This window comes from Trichoplax adhaerens, genomic scaffold, assembly GCF_000150275.1.
Source record: "Trichoplax adhaerens TRIADscaffold_4 genomic scaffold, whole genome shotgun sequence".
NCBI classification, from domain to species: Eukaryota; Metazoa; Placozoa; class Uniplacotomia; order Trichoplacea; family Trichoplacidae; genus Trichoplax; species Trichoplax adhaerens.
Genome location: NW_002060946.1, coordinates 3,809,602 through 3,832,425, shown reverse-complemented (window position 1 = coordinate 3,832,425; position 22,824 = coordinate 3,809,602). Strand labels below are relative to the sequence as shown.

At 34.1% G+C, this 22,824-nt stretch overlaps 6 protein-coding genes across 6 annotated transcripts; 3 read left to right on the top strand and 3 right to left on the bottom strand.

The window, feature by feature from the left end:
- Positions 1-1,881: 1,881 nt before the first annotated feature.
- Positions 1,882-4,625, top strand: TRIADDRAFT_63852 (expressed hypothetical protein; the record flags this gene model as incomplete). Its single annotated transcript, XM_002111961.1, has 5 exons — positions 1,882-1,937; positions 2,665-2,695; positions 3,146-3,229; positions 3,692-3,722; positions 3,917-4,625. 5 exons carry the CDS (start codon positions 1,882-1,884, stop codon positions 4,375-4,377), a joined length of 663 nt encoding a protein of 220 aa, XP_002111997.1. The 3' UTR covers positions 4,378-4,625.
- An 856-nt stretch (positions 4,626-5,481) lies between these two features.
- TRIADDRAFT_55593 (uncharacterized protein) lies at positions 5,482-6,728 on the bottom strand (the record flags this gene model as incomplete). The annotated part of the gene is made up of 3 exons (XM_002111469.1): positions 5,482-5,733; positions 5,876-5,990; positions 6,616-6,728. The coding sequence occupies 3 exons, from the start codon at positions 6,726-6,728 to the stop codon at positions 5,482-5,484; spliced, it is 480 nt and encodes a 159-aa protein (XP_002111505.1).
- Positions 6,729-7,618: 890 nt separating this feature from the next.
- Positions 7,619-9,013, top strand: TRIADDRAFT_24253 (uncharacterized protein; the record flags this gene model as incomplete). Its single annotated transcript, XM_002111960.1, has 7 exons — positions 7,619-7,761; positions 7,914-8,080; positions 8,213-8,300; positions 8,387-8,440; positions 8,528-8,645; positions 8,719-8,834; positions 8,959-9,013. Coding segments are annotated over 7 exons (741 nt in total), but the record flags the coding sequence as incomplete, so codon positions are not given.
- A 4,140-nt stretch (positions 9,014-13,153) lies between these two features.
- On the top strand, positions 13,154-14,405 carry TRIADDRAFT_24232 (uncharacterized protein; the record flags this gene model as incomplete). The annotated part of the gene is made up of 2 exons (XM_002111959.1): positions 13,154-13,790; positions 13,906-14,405. The coding sequence occupies 2 exons, from the start codon at positions 13,154-13,156 to the stop codon at positions 14,403-14,405; spliced, it is 1,137 nt and encodes a 378-aa protein (XP_002111995.1).
- A 2,108-nt stretch (positions 14,406-16,513) lies between these two features.
- On the bottom strand, positions 16,514-18,477 carry TRIADDRAFT_55590 (uncharacterized protein; the record flags this gene model as incomplete). Its single annotated transcript, XM_002111468.1, has 2 exons — positions 16,514-17,057; positions 18,356-18,477. The coding sequence occupies 2 exons, from the start codon at positions 18,475-18,477 to the stop codon at positions 16,514-16,516; spliced, it is 666 nt and encodes a 221-aa protein (XP_002111504.1).
- A 3,126-nt stretch (positions 18,478-21,603) lies between these two features.
- Positions 21,604-22,809, bottom strand: TRIADDRAFT_50185 (uncharacterized protein; the record flags this gene model as incomplete). The annotated part of the gene is made up of 1 exon (XM_002111467.1): positions 21,604-22,809. The coding sequence occupies one exon, from the start codon at positions 22,807-22,809 to the stop codon at positions 21,604-21,606; it is 1,206 nt and encodes a 401-aa protein (XP_002111503.1).
- Between the last annotated feature and the right edge of the window lie 15 nt (positions 22,810-22,824).

The window sequence follows — 22,824 nt, the reverse complement described above, 5'->3', positions numbered from 1 at the left end:
GTTTAATCAGTTCGATTAATATCGATAGTGATGATCAAATATTAGCCGGCTGAAAGCCAGGGATATAGCTGCCATTGTTTCCGTATTAGTTATGAAACGTCTCATTATCGCTAGGCAGAATCATTAATAAGTGTACTTCGTTAATAAGGTCCTAATATCCTACAATGTATCATAAAGCTCATGTTATGTCGACATTGTTAAGGGACATATGGGAGGAAAGAAATGATAGAATCCAGTACAATGAGAAATGTAATTTATTTATTGAACGTAGATTAACTGGACGGACTACTCTGTTGATACCAATAAATTCAAGGAATGGACCACATACGAATAAATACTCTACTATCATTGCTCTACATAACTATTTATACGGTAAATATCAACGTATTTGTGAAGAAAGGGGTCCATTAGTCAGTAGCGAACTAGCGGAGTAAGTCTAAATAAGGAATCGCAAATCTGAAACTAATATAATTAGTTATCATTCTGACTTCTTTTACTCTTTGCATGAACTGTCTTCATTCCTATCTATACGTCTCAAAGTAAAGCTAGCTCTTTTCTTTAAATAAAAATCATTGTGTACTCTACTCTCTTATGAGCCTAGGCTAGCTTACTTGTAGTGCCAACTAGGCAAATACGTTACTCATTGAGGTTAGGGAAAAATTGGTGCTATTCAGTGAAATTGCATATGGAGAAGCAGTAAAGCTTGTAGAATACAGCGTCAACAATATAATCTGACTTCTTCACATCAAATAAAACACTGTGCGCGGCTAAATCTAAATAACTTAGTAACACACCTATTCATGACATAGGAAGATCCTAAACTTATATTTGAATCTACGAAATTTCTCTAGCCCTGCTACACCTTTATTACATATACGTTTATATAAACGTAGCATGACCCAACACTTACGTTGCACTGTCTACAGTTGGTTCATTTTATTAAATGATACTACTTATTTATTTATATTGGTTAAACACCTTCATAAAACATAATAAGAAGCAATTTCAATTTAAAACTAAAATTTAGTTCCTAGTAATTCGTCAGAAATCTATTTTATGGTACTGAACGAATTTACACAATCTTTTGTGTTGCAGTGTCTAACAGTTGCAGATGTTCTTGCCAATCTGTAAAAATCGATTTTTACATATGTGAATGATATGGCAATGTCGTGATGATAATTGTAGGGTTGTAGCTGTTGTAGCTTCTATGTGATAAAAATTTTAATCGGATAGGAACTATCATAGCTTTGCAGTTCTTCGTGGTACCATTAATGGTTTGCGGCTTAAGTTTGGTATGGTCTGACTTCATGTATTTCTAGCATGATCCTTTTAACTGAGGGAAAGGTTGCAAAGAATTTCATCATTCCTACTGCTAACATCCAACTGAGCAAGAATGACTAGTAAAATTAAAAAAAAATTTTCCGGATTAGGTTAATTTAAAAATTGAACCTTGGTCTCCGTTAATGGTGTGATAGCAACATAAGATTTATCGTTCGATGTCCTAAAGAGTCTAGCTAGTTATTGGTTATTTATTATTTCCTGTTGGTTTAATTGTAATGTTAATGATGGAAAAGCTCATAGTAAAGTACACAAGGATGCAAAACATAGATGTTTACTTATTGTAGGAACAACCACTAAGCTTGCTGGATATATCAATAAATAGTTAAAATTTGGTTATTGCCATTTTTATTGGAATAATGGCATACTGTTATGCAAAATTACGAAATAGAATATAAAGGCCTTTTAACAATTTCGAGACTTTGACTCTAAAGGGCATTTCATACAGTTTACAAAAGCAATAAAATAGTAATTAAATAATTAAATCGTACTGCAAATAAAGTAATATTGAATACATACTGTGTATAAAGTCAAAGTTGACCTATGGATTATAATCGCTGGCAGTTTTTATTGCCAATAGAGCAGTATTTAAGAGGAAGGTTTATTATTTTTCTAGTACTTTGGTCGTTTGTCTTAAATTTTCGGCTTATCGCCTTCGTAAAAACTTGATTTGCCAAGGTAAGGATGATGAATACAAGATTAAATATGGATATTGTAACTGATTTTGCAACTTCCTCAATTTTGTTATCGACGTATATTAATATTATTTCAGCTATTATTAGCGCGATTCTGCATAAAGCTTAGTTTAGCTTGCTGCTAAAATTAAATTGAGGAAAAAAATTTTAAACACTTATTTTAAATAATTCCGTGATATACTCATTTAAGCTTACGAGTAACGGCGCTATTCGATGTGAGGCTATATTTTTCTGTTTTGATCATCTCATAATATGTTATTGATTGATATAATAAGAACAAGTAGAAATAAGGCATGGTAAATTTTATTCAAGTTAAGTAGAACACAACATTAATTTAAGTTTTTTTTATTAAGGTATGAAAAAAGTGAATCTAGCCATAAAATTTTACAGTTACAGCTACGACATCATGCTAATATACAAGGCTTCATTTGATTTCACGTCTACGCTACGCAACTTCTATTCATAAAGTATTTTATATTATTTATAGTTTAATAATTGAAACTAGAATTTTACAAGCATATTCTATAATTTACTGCCGATTATGAGGAAAAATTTTAAATTAAAGCATATAAACTAGGCGTAAGGCATCATGGATTTAATTAACAGGATAGATTTGCTATTTTACTATCAGGGCGTTGGTTCCTTTTTCGCCCCAGAGAGATGTACGTTGAGGAACACATTTTTTTTGTTCCTAAATTTGTCATTTAAGCTTATGATCTAAGAGGAATTAAACGACTAAAGAAAGAGTTTATATGACGTGCAATTGTGTAAATATCGTTAATAAATTTAATCATTTAATAGACATTGAAACGTCATTTATCCAGTAAATTATTTCTAATTAGCATTGACGTATACGGTAGTTGTTTTGATTAAGGGTACCCAGGGCTAAAATAATACTTCCAGTTTTTATTCTATTTCTTTTAAATGATTGGCATACATGCTATCGTACTCTATTAATTAGTAGGTCTATACATTAGGTAGCTATTTTTTACTTGTAAAACACTGTTTAAGGTTTCATGGGCCTAAAACTCTATGCTTAAAACTACACTACGTCAAATATACTAGAGAAGTTTAAGCTATTTTCTCAGTAATTTAATCCTTTTGGATTTTAGATGAAGGTCATGTTGCTTGGTCTACTGGTGCTCATTGGCACAGTATTCTGTCAGCCAAAATCGAATAAATTGACGGTGCCTATTGTAAGTACATACATACTACGATTTCTGCGAGACTTTTCTAGATTTAATGATACAGTATTTTTTAAAGTTTCATTTGGAGTTAAAACTTGAAAATAGTTTATTTCTTAATGAATGATCAATATTCTTCGGGCTATAGCAGATGAATTCTATATTACCGCCCCAATTTTTATTTAGCTAGTTACATTTAAGTATAGTTTATATTAAGGCAAGTTTGTAGAACGGAGTTTAGAGTATAGAGGCAACAGTTTTTGACGAATTTTGATAATATTTGGTGCCTTAACTTCAGTACTAAGGTTTAGATTGAAAACCATAATATTTTTACGTAATATACTGTAAGGGTTGATTGTGACTTCTCCTTCATACTTTTATGCTACTCAAAATACGAGAATGGTAATGTCGTTAATATCCCACAGTATCCTATGTAATTTAATTTTGTTGCTTTTTTTCTTCTTAAACTAAAAGGACGAAACCAATTACAATGGTGGTGTCAATGGTAAGTATACTGCATGGTGCATAGATTTTACTTTGAATTGTGTATAATCATTCATCGATTTTTTAAGCTTTTAATGCAGTATAAATTTGGTAATAAAATGTGCAGTTTTACTTCGATGGAGATATTCTAAATGTATACTCTTGACGTACACCTACTTAGGCGATCATAACATTCTTTTCTTTCTCATTATTCAGCTCTAAAAAATAGCACTACAGGCTTCTTGAGCGGATTTTGGTTTAATCAACATGGATCAGTTTTATTTCTACACCACCGAAAAGATGGATTTTTAGCAGGGAGCTTTCGAACATTGGTAGAATCGACGAAGGGAGCAGCTGGAAGAGGAGGTCGTAAAGTGCGTGGTAACGTAGCTCATCCGAAGCATGTTTACACCAAAGACAAACCGGTAGCACTGAGTTTCAGTGTAGCTTTTGATGGAGGTTCGACAACAGCTTGGTCAGGGGAGTATCAAGTTTGCAATGATACACCATTAATTCTTACAACATGGATTCTGACTAAGCCAAGTCGAAATTGCGATGGCCATTGGGCTAGTACTCTTATCGGTAAAGATACATTCAAGAGGAAACCGTACAAAGCCAGACACTATAGGAAACATTTGAAATTTATTAACAAACATCGGAAATACGGAAAAAACTAACCTATTTATTATCTCATTAGGAGAGTGATGATGAGTTAAATTGGGTAGTTCAATGTTCCTCTTTTTTGCTTACTTCAACTTCCTATATCAGTAGCGAGTGGGTTTAATTATAACTTATATTCTTAATTTGAACACTGTTGCCATCGATAGAGGATTTGTTTTTCTCATTTGCTTACGACAAAACATTTCCTTTTATGAAAAGTTGTTCATTTTGATTTCGAATACGTTTACAATCATCAATAAATATCAATACCATATTCAACGCAGCGATTTATCTTTATTTTGAGCTGAGAACGTATTTATGAAATTCTGATGATTCTTGCATTGATTGCTACAGCATGATGGATTATACGGCGTATTTGAGTTACGTCAATTAGGATAGATACGAGGCTGAATTTATACCATAAATTTAGCTTAGAAAACTACCAATAGAAACTTAAATATTCACTAAAAGAGAATAGAGACGTTTGTATTTCATCTCATTTAATACTATTAGCAAGTCTGAAAATTGGAATACAAATTTAAAGTGCTTAAATTTTTTAAAATTTAAACTTCAATGTTTAAATGCAGTTAATTACAGCCACTAATAATAATAATAATAACTTTATTTTCACTTTGGCTTATGCTGTACAATGATCATACATTAGCAGTGTTGTTGTAGCTTACTTGAGTAAAGGATGAGAATTATAGCTATTCTAAATGCTCGTTATGCGAGGATTACAGTGAGGTTATGCTGACTACCTCTTCTGGTTAAAATTTCTATATTATATACATACGTACAACTACCGAAATTATAAGAATTTTGTAACAGGCAGTTCCTGCTTATGTTTACGCCTGAATTATGTTCTGATATCAACCAGAAATTTGAAAATAAAACTCTTTAGTAGCGAGCAACAGAAATGAGATTGAGGTAAGGGATATATAACGTTCAAGTTCTTAAGCAAGACAAAACATACTCGTGTATAGTTATAAATTGAACAATTATACAAACAAGAGAAATACTGAATCATTAGAACCCAAGACAGAATTTACAACCTGCATTTAAACGTCTACATTTTCATTAATAACATCTGATATTTGATATTACGATAATTAGAAAACCATTTATTTTACTCTTGGCCTTTTCTTAACGTACTGTTGTAATACGATAGGCTTAGGCCTACTTTTGAAGATTAGCTTTGTTTTGATTATCCCTTTTATACTATATTCTACGCTTTTATTCTTGTTTTCGTGATTCATGTCACTTTCGCTAGATTGATCATTCAAAGTTCCTTTTTCTAATACAACCAATGGCTTATCGATTTGTACGACTTTACCATCTAATATATGGCTACCGATAATAATATAGGGTGTATTCTGGAATTAAAAAGTGCATCATTAAATGAGATTTACAATTTATGAATAAAATTGGGATAGACAGATAGATCTTGATAATTATCACTAAATATGAACTATGAATAACGTAGTTTACATCGATGTATGATAGCACAGAACTTACTTTATCATCGAAATAAATATTTCCAACTTTAGCTGGATCAGTACTTTCACTACAGCCATCGGATTGTTCGAGTCGACCTTGTAATTCTATCAAGCACCATTCGGCTAACTGATCGCTTTGATTGTTGAATAGAAGATAAGGTATATAGAGAATTAGTTGAATACGACATTAGCTAAAGCTCACAATTGGTTAAGCAGGAAATTTCGATGTTATGCCTGTAGCTAGTTAGTAATAAGCTCGATAGTGATTTAACATACTGCATAGTATAGAAATCTCTACGGTAATTAATTGTTCATTTTCTTATGTATAATCTTGTAACTTAAAGCAAGAACTTTTATCAAGTAGCAGACAGTTATAATATTAAGACAACATTTCAAATGATAAATAGAAGCAACGAACGTTCAAAATACACATTACGATAGCTTTCACGATCAGATCTACAAATTTTTCTTTCATTCCAACTGGTAGTCTATTGATTTACTCCTCACTTGCTAGTACATGTATTAAAATGAGGATTATTCTATGACTATAACCAATGGATTCAGTTACAGTAGTTTTAACGAAAGTGCCTGTAAAATAAAGCAACCGTTGGCTAGCTATTTTTCGATTTGCTATCACAGTTTATCATCGTAGATTGTACAATATACAAGCTATTGCATGGTAGCATAAAGATCTTGTTCAATCCTTAAATAAACCTAGGATCAAATAGAGCAATTAAATGTTCAGATTAAATAACAAACCAATGAACGATGATCTGGACCATTTCTATTTCATTTCTTGTCGAGATTGCGTTAGGACATTGGTGCCTTCTGCAACTTGTTGCTTGGTTATGCTTATGCCTACATCGAGTCATACGGTGCTATGCATTCTACCCAACTGTCAATACTGTACTCTATATTCGGCACTGGTGATACAGTGTAAAAGGTACTGGAGAATTTTTTTTATTCATTTGTAAATTCGCGGGTTTCTGACATTGACATGCGCAGATGGTTCAGTAGAGCGGGAATTTCATATAGTACCCTATGGCAGATTGATGATTTGATACTGTAATATGCTCTTCTGTACTATTGATACGGTAGCAAATTATCCTGATTAATGACGACTACACTTCTCATCCAGAAAGCTCAATGTCGACCGCACTTCTCCGTAGTCGTTTTCCCCAAATTATAGCTAAAATTAGCTTTCAGGACAGAAAATTATTCCATTTAAGTATGGTATTTAGAAACAATTTGACTCGATTTCATGAGGAATTTAGCAAGGCTAACAATGTGCTGGTAATGACAGGTAAGAGTCGATTGTGCGAAGTGTGCATGTTGCTTGATCAATTATAAATTATTGTAAACATACAGTTGAAGATACAAGGTACAGAATGTTTACAGAGAAGTATGGCTTGAGTCTCATGATTACTACAGTTAAGCTCTCTATTACTTTATTATACCTTGGACACTGCAATAGATCGATCGGATGGTTAGTTATTATATTACTTATTACATCTTTGTAACGACTTTAGCAATGGATGACGTTATTGAAAGTTATCAACAAAAATAAGTATATACTGTACGAGTATAAATGGCGTTTTGGGTAATTATATTACGATAAATTAGTATAATTATCAATTTACGTATACTGTATATACAGTATGCACAATACAGGATGCTGCTACCTAGAGACTCGAATAGAAAGCATAGAATCTATATATTAAGGCATGGATGCTTCCCAAAGTATTGCATTAAGTAGGAGTACATTTCAGGCGCAGGAATAAGTGCTGAAAGTGGCATTCCAACGTTTCGTGGTGAAGGTGGCTATTGGAGGATATATCAAGCGACAGATCTGGCTACCCCTTCAGCATTTACTGCAAATCCTTCGCTAATTTGGGAGTTCTACAGGTACAAACTGATTACTATATGATAGCAATACAGTATGTTCATATTAGCCCATTCAAGATTGCTTTCCAAGAGTGTTACATACTAAATATAACTTTACTATGCTGTCCGTACAGTACCAATAACCAAATAACCGAATGATCTTGATTTTATAGCTACAGACGAGAATTTGCTCGGACTAAAGAACCTAATAAAGGGCATTACGCTGTAGCTGAATTAGAGAAGCGCTTCGCTCTTGAAAACAAGAGTGTCATAGTTATAACGCAAAATATTGATAGGCTCCATCATAAAGCAGGATCAAAAAATGTCTTGGAGTTGCATGGTTAACATAGAGTAAATTTAGCGTAATCTCTTATCGCAAATTGAAATAAATTTAAATTCGGTCGTGTTAAAAATTGATTTTTTATATTGTATTATCTATTAGTTATACTAAGAAACATTAAAATGTACGTAGGTTCTTTATATGAGACCCGGTGTACAAAGTGCTATCGAATTGAAGAAAACTGGGACAGCCCCATTGCACCATCGCTTGCAGGAAAAGGGTTGAGCCCAATTACAAAAAACTTTGAACGTAGATTGCATTATTAGATTGTGACTGGTGGAATGCTTAATTACGACTTGATTTTAGTTTACCTGATCCAGATACACCAGATGCTCGCATTCCCGTAGAGGAATTGCCTAGGTATGAGCTAATGACTCTTAAAGTTAAAGTGAAATGTAAGTAACTGATAATTTGAGCTTACCTCTATTTGATTGATATTGGATGCAGATGTAAAGCATGTGGAGGACTTTTGCGCCCTAACGTTATCTGGTTCGGAGAAAGTTTGAATGAAGATGTACTAGACAAAACTTGGACAGCCATGGATGCATGTGATTTTTGTTTATTGGTACATTAACCAGTTGTTTTCATAGCTTTCTGTTTAACTTTTGGGTTTAATTGCCTTATTTATTCCTTTTAAGATTGGAACTTCTTCAGTGGTTTATCCTGCTGCCGGATTTGCTCCGGAGTTAGCTACCCGAGGTGTTCCGGTTGCAGAATTTAACTTGGAAGATACTCCTGCTACGACTAATTTAAGGTAGGGGCTTACTATAACTTGATTGTTTGCGGGATAAGGATGCTTATATGCTTATTTCACTGTATAACGAATCAAGTATGTGCAAAGTATATCGTCAGTATAAAATATTCCCCCAACTTTTTAGATTCCACTTCAAGGGAAAAGCTGGTGAAACCCTACCTGCAGCAATTGTTCTATAGATCTAAAAACTAAAATTATTCAATGGTACCGCGTGTATATCTGAGCTCAATAAATGTTATAGCTACACGTCTACGTACAAGTATACAATTATTGTAATACAGTTCCTTCATCATACTCGTAGATGTTTTAAATCCAATTGTTATCTAAGCTGTTTGCCTGTAGCATGTACTAATAGAAATTTTTATAATCACTGCGTCGAAACATGGCGTATTTACAGCAAGCTATGTCTATACATGCAGTATCTATGTATATCCGGTACAAGTGGATTCAGCCGTGATATATATTTTATTGTATAATACAATTTATTATTGCAATTTGATTATGTTGATGAAATATATTACCTTTTCATAAGTGATTTATGATTTTTTTATTTCGCTGATACTTTACAGAGTGTTAGGCTATGAGGTATTATACAGTACTGTACTGTACATATGTTCTATTTTCAACTTGAGGATTATCTATACCGATTAGCTGTCATTTTAATGATCTATGTGGTCTTGCATGATGATTCTATGTTTCCTACTAGCTGGTATCTATTGCCTACACCTCTAAAGCTCTCTATTTGATACTGTAGAAGTAGACCTACGTGTTTCATATGTACAGCACTGTAGTGATGCACCCGTATTTGATTATACGGATAGCTATATTAGATATAGTTAGGTTGCTTTAAATAGATATTACCGTGAAGCTAATAGTAGATGATTGCTAACTACTATATTAGAAATTGTTGATGACTATTAGTATCCAGTTTACTAATTATGGTACTAGATTTATGTAGCTAGAAATACTGTAGTTGTTAAGATGCCCTTCGAAGAAAGGGCCTAGACGTTAATAGAAGAGTAGTGACATCTTAAGTAGAATGATTTAGATTGTAGAAAATAATGATTTACTATAAGAGAAAAGTATTTTATTTGATGACTCATGTCTGATTGTAGATGAATCAAGTTGTCATAAATGGATTTAACGAAATGTTGATAAGAACTGCAGAGATGCGCTCACAGAGAAGAGGCTTCACTTCGCTTCGAGCTCGGAATACTTTAGATTTTAGACTAGATTCTTAAAGTAATTAATTATTGCTCTACTATTCCTAATACCTTGTAATAAAAACATTTTGGAAAATACGATTTGACTAAGCTAGTTATTATGAGACGTATTTATTACAAGCACTTGCATTTTAAACGGTTCAATTTTGGTTCATCTCTCCTAGGGAATTTTATTTATTTGCATAGCAAAATGCCATTTATTATATTGCTAGGGAAATTAAAAATATATGACTGTTAAATAAATGATATTTGTACAACATGTTTGCAGCTAAATTTATAGTTGCATGCCAGGCATGTTTGCTTGCGACATGACTTAGTTTTCACGGCCATTTCGACAGAAGTGATAGCACCGCTTTGAACAGCTAGCGTGTATTCGTGTTGATGTTAGGTCAAGTTATACTTGACCTAACATGGGATGTATTCTATAATTATTCGATTTTATGCTCACTGACTCAATTAATTATTTGCTAAAATGTCTGATTTAACTATAGAACTTGCTAAGTAAGTACAGTAGTATCACTTCTAAGACGTTTTAGCTAAGAATATGAAGGAATTAGTATAAAATCGAATAAGTGGTATCACGTCTATCACAATCTAAGTAGCACTACTCATCAACACTAAGTAGTCAATAATCTGAGTCAGTGAGTATAAGATCTAATTGACCATGACGTAGATTTCTTTCAAAGTCGGTCGACTAGACCACATTAAGTTAATCAAATACTAGTATCGTAATCGAGTACACGTATATAGCATTTGGCGTCAAAATGACCCCGACCAATAAAGTTTTTAGAAAGGCGCCCAGTAGCAGTTTATGGTCAATCAGTCACGAGCTTGCACCATATCCATTTAACAGATTGGATCAATTTGACAGTCTAGTAACCCAAGAATCAAAACTATCGACAGCAAGTGTAAATTGATAGAAGATAAGTTTGGTGCTTACGGATGCAAACCAGGACTAAACGAATATCCTGCTTGAGTTATCCAACCATGACATCATCACTCTTGGTGAGTTTTTGTTTCTGTAATGTGCGAGCTGTCATATTATTAAGGTGTTGCGTTGCAGAAAGTGACAGTTATATAAGTCAACAAGAAATGAATTTACCTTTGTTCATTACCTATATCGATTGATTAATTAATGTTGCCTAGGGCATCTTTTGTTCTTCGATCTTAATGCATGATTATCACATAGTGTGTATATTGCGATTTGAAGATTCTTTCGCTTAGTCATGGGTATATAATGTCTAATGTAGAGATACACAACCTATACAGAGTAGTGTTTGCATTATCGTATATCGTGCCACACTTACTGTACACTGTACTGTCTAGTCTAGTACAGTAAATTCGTCCATTAGAGGAGGAGAAATCAATCCTATTCTGGCGGTTAACGGGCTGAAAAGCTTTTTACATGGTGCGACTAGAAGTGGAATCATTAGGGTAGATTTGCATCTGTGATCATCTGGTATCCATTAGTCTATCCATTAGGAGTAAAGAACAACATGCGTTAGGTATAAAATTATCTTAATACGATAGTCTTCCAAGGAGGTTAAATTAATCAGCACATAATACACATTCCGTTAATATTTGTTACCCAAACTTGTTTCATTTCCATTTCGTGATTTATCCAATCTGACTCTAGTAGACAACAAGTAGAACATTGTAGTTTATTCCTCAGACGATATGATTACTACGATTGCTTATTTCATCAGAAACGTCCAATTTGATCTTCGATGCTTACTATTTGTTTTAAATTAAAATGATAGCCTAATCTTTCATCACAAACTGATGGCCCCTATTGATGATTGGATACTTTAAAAGAAATCGCCCATGGTAAGAAAAAGTTGAAATTGTTTTGGTAGTACTATGCATTGAAATAGACAGAATCTGTGCGTGCCTTGCGTGTTTTACAACTCAGAAATCAGTAACATTTATGGCTGTAAAGATGTAAAACCAGCAAAGTATTGACACATGTCACACTTATTCGTCATATTGTGCTCCATTGTTACGATGGCGGCGGCTTATTTCGGTTATCAACATCGCAAAATATCGATAAAATTGTACTCACGGCACTCACTAAATTGACTGGATGTCCCATCGATTATGATGGCTTTTGCGAGGGTAGAAAGCATTCATAGGGTTCGATATGCTCGTTACAAATGAACTGTTAAATCATGGATATACTCCTTTCTATCGTAAACTACATTGCTTCATTTCGATCGTGAAACTCTTGAATTTATCGCATAATTGAATAGAAACTGTATTCATCCTACTATAATATCCCATTAGTGTGTATCCGTTATGTGCAGATTAAAAGCATTGATTCGTTGATAAAAGTAGGGTAGAAAGGAACCACAGTTTATTGATGATAACATCTTGTAGTGGCCATTTATCACCAAGTCTAAGTAATGTTTATAGTCTGCATTGATCAAATGGTATTTTTCTAATAATACACGTACTATCCTTGGTTTCTATTTCTGAATTTTTTTATAGTTACATTTAGTATTTTGTACTTTAAAATATTTCCATACGTGTTTTGATTTTCACACATTACAGTACAGTATTATAGATATCAACTGCTGTAGATCTCTTGCAGTGCAATATACAAGTACCATCTAGAGATAGCAATATGCTGTACGGTAGTAGAACTTAGTTCAAGAAGCTATGCACCTTTTTCTGTTTGGCATAGACTTGCACTGACCCATAACCTACTTTGGGTATTGCAGTCTTAAGAATTCTGTCATTAGTAAAATCGAATAAAACATTGAATAAAGCAAAAGTAATTTAGTACTATTATTAAATAATCATTAAAATGATCTTATAGATTATAATCTTATTCATTGCTATACAGTACTACTGAGCAAGGTGCTCCCTGTACCTATAAGATATACCTCCTACAATCAAAATATTTTCCATACTATGATACAGTATAAGTAAAGTATTTATTCAGTACAGTAGGATCATATTCGCATTCTCTGCATTGTGAGTCTATCGCAATATTAATTTTTTATACATACTTTGCAAATCTTCTTAGGAAACAGACTGCATTTCATGGTACGTACTCTAATTCATTAACTCCTGCCTTACAGTTTAAAAAAAGAGATGCTACCTCGTGTTGGTATATTTGTCACAGAATGGTCAGCTGATGTACTCATACCTTTATTTCGGCAAGTTGGGTTTTCAGTCACAGCTTTATGGAGTAGAACCCCTCAGGTAGCTAAGAAAATAGCTGATAACTTCAACATCCCGTACTATACCAGCAAATTAGACGAGTTATTGCTTCGTAAAGATGTCGATCTACTTTTTATCAATTGCCCACCATTCTTACATGCAGAAATAGCTGTCAAAGCTTTAGGCATTGGAAAACATGTTGTGTGCCAGTTGCCGTCAGGATTAACTACTGAGGATAGCGAAAAGATGCTGGATGCTGCACGTTATTATCCAAGTCTGCTATCGTTAATTCAACACGAAGCACGCTTTCTGCCTGCTTATGTTAGAATGAAGGAATTAATTACGAGTGGATATTGCGGACATTTATTACTGGGTGATATTCGCATTCACACGGGATCTCTAGTTACTAACCATTATAACTGGCTTTGTAACACTAAAATGGGGGGTGGCTCGTTAAATTTGATTGGAAGTAGCGTCATTGATATTGTATCCTATTTGACAAATAGTAAGGCTACGGAAGTGTTGGGACATTCTCATACTTTTGTTGAGCATCAAGGAAATATTCAGGGTAAGCCGATGAACTATAGAGATCAAAAGTATAGAAAATTAAGCGAACATCAGCGTAGCACTATCATAATTGAATCAATATGTTAAGTTTTCTGTGCTGTAATATTTCTCTTTAGGCTTCCGTGCTATAACTAGTGATGACTTTTGTACGTTTCAAATGCTGCTGGATTCCGGATTACGTATCAACGTAACAATAAATACTTTGCTTCGTGGTAGTTGTTATCAAGAGCTAATTATGATTGGGGAAGAAGGCCGTTTAGTTATTCGGAATGACAATTTATTCGGTACAAGGAATGATTCAGGAAAAGAGGAAATTCTTTACAATTCAGAAGGGGATCAAAACGAAAATGGAAGCTATACTTCACCTTATAATCGGCAGGGCTTCTATTTAACCGCAGGATTGGAGTTCGTTAAGGCCTTAAAGAATGCTTTCGTAACTTGCAAAGATGACATAAACGGATTAGTAAATTATGATTGTATTAGGAAAGCTGCTACATTTAAAGATGGCCGCTACATTCGAGCTGTTATTGACGCTATCCGTGAATCAAATTTTACTAGAAAATGGAATCGCGTTAAACTTGATGATCCACAAAACGGCTACGAATTAAATCCATAAGAATTTAATATTATATGACTAAAAGGAAAATTTAATTAATGTTTGCATTGAATTTCTTAACTAGTATTTATTAATTTCAGTCAACAATGGTATACTGGATACAGTATTCTCAGACACGTATGATAGATAGAGATCACGGTAGGTTTTTCTTTATTTATTGATCGCCACAAGTGTAATCTCATAATCGTACCTATGGTAGAATTTAAATATATTATGTGAAAGCACTTGTTGCGAATGTTTAAATCGATTGTTTTCTTTATAAAGAGCATTAATTAAAGTTGAATTTATTTACACATGTATATTGTAGAGTAATTTCTGAAACATCCAAATTGATTTATTATACAAGTAATTTATAATTGATTCTGTTGAATGCAAATGACGCACATTCTTATAATCACAGTATACGATCAGTTCACTGTAGTGACTAAACAATTTATACCAGTACTTTACCAATTACTTAAAATTTAATCGTTCTAATACCCTTTAAATTATATTATCTAAATCGTCCCAAACAAATTTACCTTGGTAGGTTTTGTTGACAATAATACCAAAGTAATCTACGCATGTATAAACTCACTACGATTTGCAAAGCCATTGCAATTAGATTAGTAGTAAATTGTTATTTGTTCTGTATAACTTTACAGCTGAGACAGGATGTAGTATACTAAGAAATTTTAATGTGTTCTTTTAGACTATACGTCGTACTTTTGTCATATTGAATTAAAACAATGTCATAGCTAGTGTATTTGAATTTTAAATCACTTGTAACAAGATTCACTAATTGCTGTATGCTTAATACCGAAATATTGCGGTGCAATTACAGCATTATTATGAGAGATGAAATCATTGCAATAAACAAATTACAATTAAAGTTGCTTAAGATTATGTGGTATGACGTTATTTTATTGAAGGTTTAGTAAGTTAGTGCAATCATTTTGTACAACCGCAACTTTTATTAATATAGTTCGTATTTATCAATTTCAAGCGTGGATACGATATTGCCCCTATTCTATTGCTCGAAAATGAACTTGATGTACTATATTTAAACCAACATCTATTCTACACGGTAATAGAAAGAGAATTTTCATATAAAGTACTTTATATAATATAGTCTTGCTTGCAGATACTGCATTATGTTACATGAGGAGTATGTAGTGTGGATACATGATATATGAAGAAAGATTATGCATACTTTTTACATATGCGGTAACATAATACGATTAATAATTTCGATATAGTTACGGCTATTAAATAAAAGATTGTTGATAGTGAGTTAAAGGTACAGTACAGCTTAAGTCCTTGAGAACTAAAGTGACTCGTAGGGGTAAAATAAAAAATTTGGTTACTGGTCAAGGTAAAAATATGTAAGATATACCTTTCAACGTTAGTAGAAATCTATATGCCGTATAATAATATTTATTATCAATTCTTTATACGTACAGTATATAACCAACGAGTTACGAGTTCCTGAGTTTGTAATGAAGAAATTTTGAATCGTCAAGGTCTAACTATTAGTCTATTTCTATCTTACTCGCAGTGTGGTGTGGTAAAGATTTAAGAGTTGTTTGCGAGTCTTTACAGTTGTATTAAGCGACTAGAAGTCATATCGATTGAGATCAATGATTAAATAGCAGTTTTACAAGGTTGCATGATTCTCTCTCTTGTAGCACAAACATAAGAATATATATATATGTTTAAAATATACATGTATACCAACGACTAATTCAGGTTGACTAGATCGGAACATAAGTGCAGTGAGCTTATGCTGATACGTACATACATAAATTTTAACTGTGATACGGATAGCTTAAATAAATGTTGTCTATGTGGTTAATAATCCATCAACGTTCGAGTGCACTATCTAGACTCCTCGTGCAAATCCAAAGCAATTATACTCTATATGTAAATAAATTCTTACTAAATATTACATCGATATAAACTAAAGATGGGAACTCATCATTTCTTGAGGAGAGTTTTGCAAGCCAAAACTTACTCGTATGTATAATAATGTATTCACATCCTAAAGTTTCGTTTCAAATCCAATAATAGAAAGTGTCGATTTTTTTCTAGGAGTAATAAGAAGATACGCCACCACACTTTGCCGCTCATTATTCGCTTCCAAAATATTTTTGTCCAAAGTAATTAGGGCAAATCTGATCCACCTCGGATGATAGTATGGTGATTTTAGGATATTGCTTGACAATTGCTGATATACTTTCTGGAGTAGCGAAAAGATTTAGGAATATGATATTGTCTTCAAGTACTGAATGATTGATTAAGGTTCTTATGGCCGCAATAGCTGTTTGACCAGTATTTAAAAGAGGATACATTAACAATACTTTACGCTTAGAAACATCCGGTGGAAATTTAGCATAATATACCATTGGCTCTTCACTGTCTTCGTTGTATCGAATGAGTATCTTACCGATACGAATAGATGAACAGCAATCCCTTAATCCGCGTTCCATTGCTTCACCACTTCTCATAATACTAACACCACAATTAGCATTGCCAAATTTTAATCCATGATAGACCTGATCTGTCGGCGTTGTTACATCAGTAGTTTCATGAGGCAGTTGATTTAATCCTTCCTCTACCACTAAGCGAATTAGTCGATCAGCGCAAAATACGAAATCACTACGTGTTGTCTCCCTAACAATACCATTCATGAGAATAAAATCATTATTCAATATGACAGGTTTAGATCACCATAACCAATAGCTACCATTGCATCGATAGTATAGTAGTTAACTACGGAAATGTTTGATTGAATAGTAATGTTATACGTAATGGTATGTTGCTGATGCAAATGGACTCGTGTTAGGCTGTATTCCATAAGAGCATTTATTATGCCGTTTTACAGAGTGTCAAGGTTCCACCAACATATCGAATGCTATATACAGTACTTTTAATAGTTTATTTACAAAAGGCTACGATCTATTGCTATAGAGTACGAATCGCCTGAAAATAAAATATTGTAATATCGGATTCAATCTGGCGTAGTATGATGCTCAGCGGGAAAATCAAATTTATTGTTAGCGTACAAGTCTGAAAATGTTCTCGTTGATCATTCATAGTTCCAATTATTAGAATCGATCATGATTAAGTTGATTACTAAAACTGAATCTTGCCATGATGTTTTCTAGTTGTCATAGCTTTGCAGAGTATGACTGCATGTTATTTCAGACTTGAAGAAGCTTGTCTATTATTCTATCACACTGGTTTTCCTATTGTAAATGGTTCTGTGCTATGACATTCAACGAGTTCTTCCATAGATCTACCATGGTCTTGTACTCATTTTTTGTCACATCTCTATCCTATTCGATCAATTGAAGAACTGGTTGGACAGCTTTAAGCTAAGTTTGGGACTATTTCGTGCATGATGGAATGGTTTAATGGACAGTCGTTAGTGGGCTTAAGTAAACAAGGTGCTAACCTACAATCGGAGTGTCCTTCTACCCTTAGTATACTGTACAATATTGTAAAGTACATTGCAGCATTTTAGTAACATGTTGTTACTAGGTCAATATCCAATTTACGGTTGGTCATTTTCCAAATTTCTCTTTCATCGCTTACAGTAGTATCTGGCCATAACAAGTTATTTGATTAATCCAAGAACAGTAAACCGGTCTACCCCCGCCAGTACTGTACAGTAGAAGTGAATGGATTGACATGAACTGGTCACCATAGAAAAGTACTGTATATCTATTTCATATGGGAGTGATTGTAGTGCAATATCATTGGAGATTTTCCTTTCGGTCTACTAGCATACAAGGTTGATCGATGACATTGAAAGCAAGAAAGTAAAGTATATCTTATGATCGTCATCGTTTGATGGAAGATAATGTTGACTAGGTTGCATTCAAGTCATCATCGCGCATGATTGAATAGATTGGACAAGGAGAAAATGAACAATCAACATCAATGCTTGCTTGATATCTCCATTTTACCTGTCTCTAATGATCGTTTGTAGCTCTTTGACTTGATTGTTAATTTCGATCATTCTTAACTGGGGAATTTTTGTCGGATCGAATGGATCATGATCATCCTGATGAGTGATTTCGTCAGTCATCTTGATTTCCAGTTGGCAGAAAGGCACGAGCAGCCAGTAGGTTAAATGAAGTAGAAGGTCACCTTGTGCAAGTGTCACCTTGGCACCGGTCAGCTCATACGTGGTGACAAAGTCAAAGTCCAGTCGTACAGTACAGTCCTGACGCTGACAATACAGTACGCTACACTGTACAGTACAGTACTGTACACCCTGGCTCCAAACATGTCACTCGCTATGGTGAATGTACCGTACTGTACAGAAGTCTCTCTGCTGTCATCCACTTCTAGTTATACTATGGTCTATAACTACTTAACTACTTAACTAGCATAGTGTCATGGAGAAGCAGCTTTGCTCCTTGGAGGCCATTAGCTATGGTTAGAAGATTGTACCATACAGTAGAATCATGAGTTAATCTACATAGCACTATCTACTCATGCCATCAATATGAGAGAAATCGTGCAAATAGTTCAAGTTTGTATCCAGCTCACTGCTCAACCTCCATTCTCATTTATTGAAAGATGACGGCGCTATCGTTAGAAGATTGTACAGTAGAATAACCAATTAATCTACGTAGCACTATCTACTCATGCCATCAACATGAGAGAAATCGTGCAAATAGTTCAAGTTTGTATCCAGCTCACTGCTCAACCTCCATTCTCATTTATTGAAAGATAACCACCACGCTATCGTTAGAAGATTGTACAGTAGAATAATCAATTAATCTACGTAGCACTATCTACTCATGCCATGGCATGAGAGAAATCGTGCAAGCACAGTAATTAAAGTTTGTTGCAAGCTAACTAACTACTGAACCCTCATTCTCATTCATTGAAAGATAACCACGCTATCGTTAGAAGATTGTACAGTAGAATAATCAATTAATCTACGTAGCACTATCTACTCATGCCGTGGCATGAGAGAAATCGTGCAAGCACAGTAGTTAAAGTTTGTTGCAAGCTAACTAACTACTGAACCCTCATTCTCATTCATTGAAAGATAACTACGCTATAGTTAGAAGATTGTACAGTAGAATAATCAATTAATCTACGTAGCACTGTCTACTCATGCCATGGCATGAGAAAAATCGTGCAAGCACAGTAGTTAAAGTTTGTTTCAAGCTAACTAACTACTAAGCCCTCATTCTCATTCATTGAAAGATAACCACGCTATCGCTAGAAGATTGTACAGTAGAATAATCAATTAATCTATGTAGCACTATCTACACATGCCATGACATGAGAGAAATCGTGCAAGTACAGTAGTTAAAGTTTGTTTCAAGCTAACTACTAAATCCCCATTCTCGTTCATTGAAAAATGGCAAGCAGCTTTTATACAGTACATGCAAGATTCACAGTGATAATATCTACTCGTGTGCAGGTCTCCGATGTCTTCCGTAATACAGTACTGTACAGTATACCTTAGTTACAAGATTGCTTACTAAGATTGTACGGTAGAATAGTAGAATAGTTAAGGGTATGATAGGAGAAAGCAAATCGCACTAGCATTCAAAATCTGTGTCCAACTTACTGTACTACCTGATTCTCACCTTAGTAATTGATTGAAAAATGACGACTTTTAGATACGCACCTTCACAATGATAACGTCTAATAGTTATAAGATTAAACAGTAGAATAGCGGATTAATTAGTCTACATAGCATTGTCTGTCCACTGTTATAACGTAGAATTAACAAGTGGAAATGAAAAATGGTCGGTGCTCCTACAACATAAAGTTGGTAGAATTGATAAGTGTGCGAGATACAAGGGTGTCCAGCAAAATCACGTATATCACTACCTCTGTACTGTACTATGTTTAACAAATAGCTCATGTCTTGTCTATCTGGTTATCTTCGGATTAACAGCGATTGCTGCCCCCGAAATTTGTTTAGAAGTTTCTGGGACAGCTCACTGAAAAGATGAGTGACTGTACTATTTCCTCTTGCTTCATTATTATTGAGTTTCTGCTATACCTAACACTCTCAGCTGCATAAAAAAGTCAGGATATCGATGGTATTAAATGTATAGCCGATACCATTAACACCATCGATATCCAGACTTTGTATCGTCCACGGTTCATATCACCCTTCCTTTAAAACAGCAAGAGGGCATTTATGATATAATAACTCCGATTAATTAGTAATCCTTAAAGCCCTAATCAGTACAATCTTAGTATAGGACGTCGACTAGTCGACCCCTCGCTCGCTTTACACTTTGCGTGCTATTTCAATCATTTTCATTACATAACTAGCCAAATAAGTAAGCCCAGCAATGGATAATTCGGGGAAATCGAGTGGCTACACCCAAAGCACAATCTGCCATATTGAAAGTTTTACGGCGATTATTAAATAAATTTCAAAGTTAAATAGAATTGATCAATTATTGTATTTAAAGTACTCTGTTCTCTTGTCCAAAAATTTCCTTTATTATTACAATGCATTATTAACAATTTGAACATTTGCGTATTGCAACTTATAGCTGCTGGCATACAAGATATTTATTACGTATATAAAATTCTAATTTCTATACTTTCGCTGTTGTTAACGTATGAATGTGTTGACATTGAATGTAGAGAATAAATTATTTTAACCATTAAATCAGGTAAGAGAAATGCGTTCAATGCCACTAGTTAGAACAATACATAACATGACAACGCCAATATTGTAAGGCATTGGTGTGTACTGTCATTGGAGAGTTAATAGTTGTATGTATACAGAAATGTGCAGTATAGAATTAAATTAGAATGAATTATTGCAGGCAAGATCTGATCCAACTAACAGTCATTACAAAAATCTGTTATAAACTGGATGCAAATAAAGACAACATACGTCCACTTTATATTGCATAGTATCGTAAAATAGTCAATTTTTTTTTTTCATCTCTGATAATAGTTCCAATAGTTATTTTTGAATGTAAAAGGTAACTATCAACTGTAAAGTTAGGTGAGTACTAAAGCTAGTAAGGAGCCATAGCTGTATATCAATACAAGACTACCTGTAATGTTTACCTAATGTAATTATCATGTATATATATAGATATATATCTGTACAAATCAGTAGTTTCAACCAGGGAAATTTTCTTTTACATTAGATGTCCCTATTTTAAGAAGGTAAGTCTTGCACTACAGAATTAGATATGCAATCCTTGCAAGTCTATAGCGATTTTTGGGCATTGAATTGCAATTTAATACTTTCCAACAAGTTATAATCTGTTAGGATATCAATGGTAGTCATTGCCATGGTTTTAGCAGCAATAATGGTTTGTTGATGCGCTTGCATGGTAGAGGATGCTTTGGTAAATTCGGGTGTATGGTTAGCAGCCTCAGTATCAATTGCATAAAAAGGATGAATAGTGGGTAGAATGTGAGAGACGTTCCCCATATCAGTAGAGCCCGAGGGAAAAGTTAACTGTTCTGCCCTACTGGGCATTACAAGACCGAGGGTAGCTACATTTTTCTCATATAAATCAGCCATAATAGGATTGGTGATCACATCTTGAAAATAATCTCCTTCAATTCTTTCAAAAGCAATATCAACTGTACATCCAGTTGCTTCAGCAGCACCACGAAAGCAAGCTTCACATTTATCTTGTAATTCTTGCATATCACGCATTAAAGGCGCTCTAATAAAATAATCTAGTTTGGATGTTGCAGGTATAATATTAGGCATGGTACCACCTTCAGCAATAATGCCATGAATCTTCCAGCCCGATTTCATCTGCTGGCGCATCAAGGAAAGAGCAGTATATGCATGGACAGCTGCATCTAACGCATTAACGCCTTCCCATGGAAAAGCAGCTGCATGTGAACTTTTACCATGATAAGTAGCCGTTACACGTTGTAGACAAATTAAGTTGCCATAAGTAGCATCAAATGGAAATGGATGAACCATCATTGCAAAATCGATGTCCTTAAAGCAGCCACTGTGGATCATTTTGATTTTTCCACCACCGCCTTCTTCTGCTGGTGTTCCATAGACAATTAATTGGCCTAAATTGATATCGCTTGCTTCCATGGCTGCTTTAATGCCAAGAGCAGCAGCTACTCCTGCCTCTGCAATTAAATTATGGCCACATGCATGGCCGATACCAGGCAACGCATCATATTCACAAATAACGCAAGCTTTAGGTCCTTGATCATTTGAAGAGTAAACAGCACGAAATGCAGTCGGTAAAGTATAACTACGATCGACATGGAAGCCAGCCTTTTCAAAGAAATCAGTTAAGAGTTGATGAGCTTTAAATTCCTCATATTTTAATTCAGGATTATTTAGGATTTCTCTGTTGATCATTAATAAATTCGATTCCTCTTTATCGATACTTTGAACGGCAATCGCTTTCAGCTCTTGAGGCGAAGCCATGATTATCTTCTACTA